The 8165-nt window shown below is 30.3% G+C and overlaps 1 protein-coding gene across 1 annotated transcript; it reads left to right on the top strand.

The window, feature by feature from the left end:
* Positions 1-2690: 2690 nt before the first annotated feature.
* On the top strand, positions 2691-3734 carry LOC110826171 (Integrase-type DNA-binding superfamily protein). Its single transcript, XM_022056771.2, has one exon. The coding sequence runs from the start codon at positions 2801-2803 to the stop codon at positions 3431-3433; it is 633 nt and encodes a 210-aa protein (XP_021912463.1). The 5' UTR covers positions 2691-2800; the 3' UTR covers positions 3434-3734.
* The last annotated feature ends 4431 nt before the right edge of the window (positions 3735-8165 follow it).

An 8165-nucleotide genomic window follows, 5' to 3' on the forward strand; every position in this document is an offset into this window, starting at 1 on the left:
TCACATACTGTAATATAAATTTTAATTTTATAAAATATAAAAAAAAATATAACATGAATATAATAAAATTTTAAATAAATATAGTATTTTAATTTTAAAGTAATTTTATATTTAAATTTAAATAATTTTTTGACATGAAAAAAATATAAGATTTATTATTAAAAAAACTAATTTTATTATATATGAAATCTTAGTTATAAATTTTATGTATTAAATATTTTTAATAAAATATATTTAATTAATTGCGGATACGTACTACAACAAATTTGACTGAATAGTTAATTAGCTTATCATGATGACGTAAATGCATGCGTAAGCAGTTTAAATATGTTTACTAAATGAGGCCACCGCGGTTTGACTTCCGTTTTTAGCGTTTACTAAATGTTTGACCCCCTCGAGAATGAAATATTGTCGGTTGTCTCGCACACATCGTCGTGTTACACTTGGCTGCCACCCTTCCATGCACGTCTTAGAATTAATACACACACACACACTATATATATACATATACATGATAATTTCATAAATAATCACGTACACATATACTATTAACGATCTTATGATGAATCGGATCTACTTATGGTTTGTTTTTAATCTCCATTAAGTTAATTCTTTTGAAAAGAAAAATTTTCCATTTATGTATTTTGTTTTATGTATTATAATTTTCTTTTAAGTTAACTGTAAATTTAAAGTCCAAAATAATTAATAATATGCCCATGGCTAAAATATTATTAATGATTAATCTGCTATTGAACCTTTTTTAAAATGAATTGTTCATTTAACAACAAGGGTGATATAAAGTTTTTTTGTCATATTATATTTTAGATGTGTCATGATCTCTAAAAAGACACATAAATTAATTCTAAATATGTATAAAATAATATAATATTTAAATACACTTATTCGGTATATTATTTTCAAAAATAATTTAGGTTATTTATAGTGTCAAATCTAAACAATCAAAGAGAATTTTTTGCTTGTATTTTTTATTTTTATTTTTTGAGTTCATTTAACTTTCAAGTTTGTTTCCTTGCTCATGTAACACATGTACTATTAACTTTTATATTAATTTTTTTTGGTGAATTTAACTTGTGTAGCACATGTACTACTAATGTTTATTTTAAAGATTCTGTATATCATTCATATTTATTTTCAGTAGCATTAATTTTTATTATGTCGTTGATACATATGTGAAAAGATGAAATTAGTCATGTAATTTATGCTTTTATCTAATAAACACATTTAATTTTCACAAAATATCATGTTCAATCTCTAGTTGAAAGTGTTAGCATATCCGTGTGCATAATTAAACTCAAATGATTCATGTATCTACTACATTATCATCTTTTGTGTATATAAAAATATGCTCTACTCATAGATAAATAATAGAGCCCTTTCTTCTCAATTTAGTACTTGTCAAATAATTAATTGATATTTTAAAATTTTTAATAGTCTCGTACTTGTATTTATTTGTATCTAATAGAATTTTTTAAGTTTGACTAAGTTCAATACTTCCATATTAGTCTTTTTTTTTTTAATATAATTTAATGTAAATGCTAGCTCTAATTCATTAATTTATATCTTAGAATCATTATTTTTCTTAAGGTCTCAAAAGTTAGCTTGTTAATTCTTTGGATGTTGTCTTAGTTTATTTCATGTTTCATTGAGATATTTTGATTTTTTTTATTTTTTTTTAAAAAACACTAATTATCTTTTGCAATAAACACTTTATGCAAACTAATTATTTTTAAAAAATAAAAAATTAACTACCAGAATTAATTAGAATAAAGTAAAATTATGATAATTCTATGTATTAATTGATTCTAACTCACCCCACATTTGGAAGCAGATGAACAAGACACGTACGTCATGTCCGTATTATGTATACTCTCGACGAGATGAATCTTCCTTAGAGGTGCGCGGCAAAACAACATTGATTAGACATTCTAAGTGTCTAAATCAGTATTATATATTTTAACTGTTTTTTTTTTTTGTTTCTCATTACATTGAGGTTATAATTAATATAAATTTTTTTAATGTATTTTTAATATTAAAAAATAACCAATGAACTAACTTGTTTTGGGAAATCAAAAGACTAAATTAAATTTATATTTGCTTTACTTACTCTAATATTTCTTTTCCCATAATTATAATAATTTGTTGGCACAAAAATTAATTTCATCATCGTATTTATTAAAATAATAGTAGATTAAATCTTAATTTACGTTTTCGAATATTATAAATTGATCATTATTAATATATTTATTAAATAATGTATTTATGTATTCAGTAATATTTAAATTTATAATCTTAAATAAAATATTAAAATTTTAATTATTAGATTACTTTATAATAATAAATTAAAATTTATTTAATTAATGAAATAAAAAAGATACCAAGAAATAAAAAATAAAACGCACATGGATTTTCCAAAAAGAGAAAAAAAAAAAAACAAAAACAAAAGAAGGAAAGCTCTGGGCAGCGCATGTAGACCACTTAAGCTTCCAGCACGAGTAATTCTTTCTCCACGTGCTGCACAGAATTGGTCCTACCGCGTTTGTCATATTATTACCCAACCATATCCTGCCACGTGTACACTCTTTCCTTTAACGCTTCTCTTCAACACGTTTATTCAGACCTTCAAAGTAAACACTCGACTCCTCTTGCCTCCGCCTGTATGTATGTCTCTCTATATATGTATAAACGGAGCCGCCATTTTCAGTGTGGAAGAAGCAGAATCAAATTACGCCTCTAAAAGAAAAAGAAAAACAAAAACAAAAACAGAATTCTGGAAGGGTTGATGGAACAATCCTTCAACAACACAACCAGTACTGATCTCAAGTACAAGGGTGTAAGAAAGCGGAAATGGGGGAAGTGGGTGTCGGAAATCAGACTTCCCAACAGCCGGGAACGCATTTGGTTAGGCTCCTACGACACGCCGGAGAAGGCGGCGCGTGCTTTTGACGCGGCCCTTTACTGTCTCCGAGGACCCCAAGCCAAGTTCAACTTCCCGGAAAACCCCCCGGAGATCGAGGGTGGCCGGTCGATGTCTCCCCAACAAATACAGTTGGTAGCGAGTAGGTTTGCCAACGAGGAGCCACAGCCACCTGTACATCATCATCATCATCATCATCAAGATGGTACGGATGGTGGTGATAATTCGTCACGTGCAAATATCGAAACGTCGTCGTCTTCAGTGTCAGATGGGACAATAGGTCAAGTTGAAAGTGACATGAACAACGTTTTTTATGAGACATGTGACGTGAATCATATCGATTGGTCGTATTGGAACATGTTGGATTCCGGAGTGACTGCATGCGATTTTGGGTTTGTCCCACCACCACCAGAACCAACCATTTTTGATAATGGAGACGATGATGACATCACCCCTGAAGATGATTTTTCAAACCAGTCATTTCTTTGGAACTTCTAAGCATATATATATGTCTCTCTTCGCTTCAAAATTTTTACCTGGGTCAAGAGATTATTATAATGTTTAAACTACAGGACTGGGTAGTTGGATAGTGAAGAGATGGGCGATTTTTAGCTGCTCATCTATCTTCCAACCCTCTCTGTCTCATAAGCTGCCTAATTTTTCAAAAGGGCTAAAGGTTGCTTCTGATTTCAGAGCGAGAAATGGCTGAATTTTTATGCCATCCTTCAATCTGTAATTCCCACTTGTATTATGTAGAGATGTCATATATATTTTTGTCGTAGTCAGCCTTTTTTGTTTAGAGGGGAATCTTCAATTTTACTATCAGAATATTCCATCCCTGCAATATCATTATTCAAATCACATAATATAATATTATAATAAAAAAAGCAAACAGTATAATCTTTTTTATTTTGTTGCTTTGCTTAAGTATGTTTCTTCCTTTGAATCTGCAGTTTCCATATAGACTCATGAGCACTGTATATAAACATAATACTCTCTCCTCATCTGGCAGCTTCTTCTTTTCACATAGGCGTACAATGTATACACGTATATGTATGTGTAAGGAGAAAAACCATCCTTAGTCAAAAGAGAAGCCAAGAAATCAGGTGGTTCCATATCCATAACGATATTACGGTATATTCCACATTAATTGATGCATATTTAGTTTTAGTGGTAAGTATAATATTCTTTTAAGAATTTGGTCTTGGAAATGAATTTCATTTGTGAAAAAAAATAAATATACCTCTTCAAAGAAAGAAAACTCCAAGCTTAGCTAAAGAAATTTAGCTAGCTTTTGACTACTAGCATGCCCCACAACATTTAAGCCATTTAGTTCATAAGCATACTCTACTAGGCCTATTTTATGACTCCTACTAACCTCATAAGTTTTTAAAATCTTCAAAGTATAAATGAATATGTCAAAGGTAAGCTTAAATAGTAAAATAACTCTTGTATTATTAGTACTTTTTTATTTAAGTATTTAAACTTTTCTTTCTTCCGTATAAGCCCCTATACATTTAAAATCTTTCTAAGTAAATATTTACAATTAATAGGAGTTAACTTTCCGTTAATCAACACCATGTATTTAACCCACGTGTAATTGGCTAGCTACTTATTAATAATACATATTTTTTTTTTTCACCAATCCTCATATTAGTTTTTTTTTTATTATGTATAAATTGTTGGATATTTTTTAACATATGCGCTTAATGTGTGCTTTAGTACGCGTATTAAACTATCAATTTAATGGACTCGTTTAAAAGTAATCAAATATGTTTAAACAATATTGAGTCTCAATGCATCGAGTTTAAGTATGAGTTTATTATGTACATATATCATTTTTGTAATATTCTCATTTTATGATGGACGAAATAAAAATTGTAAAAGTTGTGATATAAAAGGCAGTTATAGTTCCCGATCACAAAGTTGCCATTTTATTTTCCTAGAATTCCGTCACCAGAAAAAATTAGTTTTAAGATACCGTGTTGATTCGGAAGATTTTACTGCTGGATGCGAATAATTCTTCTACGATTGATTTAAGTACATTTTCGCTTACACTTCTCATTATTGTCAATGGTCAAATCTCCTACTTGGGTTTTATATGACATTTTAACTATGCGTTAAATAATCATAGGAGTACTCAGAACTGTGGTATCAATACCTGAATGCATCACCAAACAATCTCGTTCATCGATCATAAAGACATTGGATCAAAGCGGCCTTCGCTACAGCTAACATAGTTAAACCCATGAATGATCACGTATATCATTATAACCGAACGACATGGATCAAACATGAATATGCAGTATAAAAATTACATGCTATATGATTTAAGTATACTTATTTTCAACTGATCCTACTTTAACCTTAATGAGCTCAATTATAAGAAAAATCAAAGATAATATATATAAATAAAACTAAAACACAAAAACTTGAATGAAACCATTCTAAAGTACAAAGTTTGTGACATATCTTATAAAATAGATGCAATTATGGTATAAGACTCCCACTGAAACTACACATTATATAGGGATACAACACCCATATGAGCAGTGTGCTCATGAAAGGCCTTAGGTAATAATCCCTTAGTGAGCAGATCCACAATCATGGAGTTTGTTCTAATATGCTCTATCGATATCTATTTAATCTGAACTCTTTCTTTAACAATGAGGAACTTAATATCCATATACTTTAATTTCGTTGAGCTCCTACTGTTGTTGGAATACATAACTGCAAACTTATTGTCACAAAATATCTTTAATGGTCTTCTTATGCCATTAATAATACGCAGCTCAGTGACAAAATTTTAGAGCCATATTTCACGATTAAATGCTTCATAACAAGCTATAAATTCTATTGCCATGGTAGAAGAGACTACAAGTATTTGTTTAGCACTCTCTCAAAAAATAATTCATCTAGTAAGCAAGTAAATATAGTATAATGTAGATTTTCTACTGTCTTGACATCTGACAAAATCAGAATCAGAATAACCAATGATCTCCAACTGATCTGACCTCCTGTATGTGAGCATATAACATTTTATTCTCTGTAGATACAGTATGACAAGTTTGGCTATTTTCTACGATCCATACCTAGTTGTTTAAATATCTACCTAATATCTCAACAATGTACGCAATATCTGGATGCATACAAACCTGTGCATACATAAGACTCCCTACAATTGAAGCATAAGAATCTTTTGCATATCTGTAGTCTCTAGATAATTCTTGAAGCATTGACTTAGAGTAAATTTGTCTCCTTTAGATACAAGAGAGTCACCTGGTTTACAATTCTACATGTTAAACCTTTTAAGAACCTTTTCGATATAATTCTTTTGTGATAATCTAAGAATAACCCGAGAGTGATCCTGGTACATCCCCAAGACCTTTATCTCAAATTTTCTTATCAAAAATCTCTTAATTTCATGCAATAAATCTATATTACTACTAGCAAGTAGTATGTCAACGACATATAAGATCAGAAAAATATATTAACTCCCACTGAACTTGTAGTATACATAATATTCCACTAAATTCATCTCAAAATCAAACCAAATGAAGATTTGATAAAATTTGTGATACTATTGATGGGAAGCCAACTTAAATCCATAGATGGATTTTTTTAGTTTGTAAATCATTTGCTATGCATCTTCGGATACAAAGTTTTCTAGTTGCACCATATAAATCATCTCATCAATATCACAATTGAAAAATATTGTTTTAACATCCAGTTGACGTAACTTAAGATTAAAATGTGCCACTAAAACTATTATAGTCTTGAAAGAGTCTTTCGACAAAACCAGAGAAAAAGTTTCTTTATAATCGATGCATTCTTTTTATGTAAAACCCTTAACGACAAGATGAGTCTTGTACCTCTCCACATTAACTTACAAATCCCTCTTTGTTTTAAATATCTATTTGCAACTAATGAGTTTCACATCCTTAGGCAATGAGACAAGATCCCAAACATCATTTTTCTTCATGGATTTTATCTCTTCATTCATGGCATCTATCCACTATTGAGAGTTAGAACTTTCCATGACTTGACGAAAGTTGATAAGATCATCTTCCACCGTACCAATGTCAAACTTATGTTCTTGGAGATATACAATATAATCATTTAGAATTGCACTTCTCCTCTCTCTAGTGGATCTTCTTAACGATATAAGTTCTTAAGAGTGTGAAGTTTATACTTTAAGAATAGTTTCTTGAATAAGAACAAGAGATACTATGATATTGTCTTGATCTGAAATTGCTTCTTGAACAATGTTAGGTATAAGAATCTGATCCTGATCATTGTCAAGAGTAACTGAGGGAATAGGAATATCAATCCATTGTTCTTGAAAGACAACATCTCGAACTCTTTCTTTCCCCGCAAACTCAACATCCTTAAAGAATTAGACATTTTCTATCTAAAAAATTATCTTAGTAGTGGGATCATAAAACTTGTAATTCTTGAATCACTCGAAATAACCAACAAAATAGTAACTAACAGTCCTGCAGTCCAATTTCTTTTCTTGAGGCCTATAAGGTCTAGCCTCAGCTAGACATCTCCAAATGTGTAAATATCTTAAATTAGACTTATTTATTGTCCAAAGCTCATATGAGGTCTTTGTAGTTGCTGTAGTGAGAACTCTATTGAGTAGATATGTTGCGGTCTTTAATGTTTCTCCCCAGAGTGATTCAGGTAAGGTAGAATGACTAATCATATTCTTCACCATATCTTTAAGTGTTCTGTTTCACCTTTCAACAATACCATCTTGCTAGGAGAACCTGACATAGTGTGCTATGGGACGATACTGCATTCTTCTAACAATCGAGCAAACAGCTCTAAACACTGTTCACCTAATCCATCATATCTACCATAGTATTCACTATGACGATCAGATTTAATAGCCTTAATTCTTTTGTTGAGTTAGTTCTCAACTTCTGCTTTAAAACTCTTGAACACATCTAAGGACTAAGACTTCTCATGAATGAGATATAGGGAGCCATATCTGCAATAATAATCTATGAACATTATGAAATATTATGACCATTCTAAGAAGCCGTAGGAAATGCTTCACAAATATATATATGAATAAGTTCTAATACGTCTATAATCCTGTTGGCACCTAATCTCTTAATGTTTGTCTGTTTTTCCTTTATACAAATGACAAATATATCAAAATTTATAAAATCAAGGGGATCTAGAATTCTATCTGACACAAGTCTCTCAATCCTCCTTTAGG

This window comes from Carica papaya, chromosome 7 (assembly GCF_054855325.1).
Source record: "Carica papaya isolate Zhongbai chromosome 7, ASM5485532v1, whole genome shotgun sequence".
NCBI classification, from domain to species: domain Eukaryota; kingdom Viridiplantae; phylum Streptophyta; class Magnoliopsida; order Brassicales; family Caricaceae; genus Carica; species Carica papaya.

Bases quoted from the DNA above. Each gene is read 5' to 3' on its own strand.
- LOC110826171 (XM_022056771.2), top strand. From the start codon at position 2,801: ATGGAACAATCCTTCAACAACACAACCAGTACTGATCTCAAGTACAAG.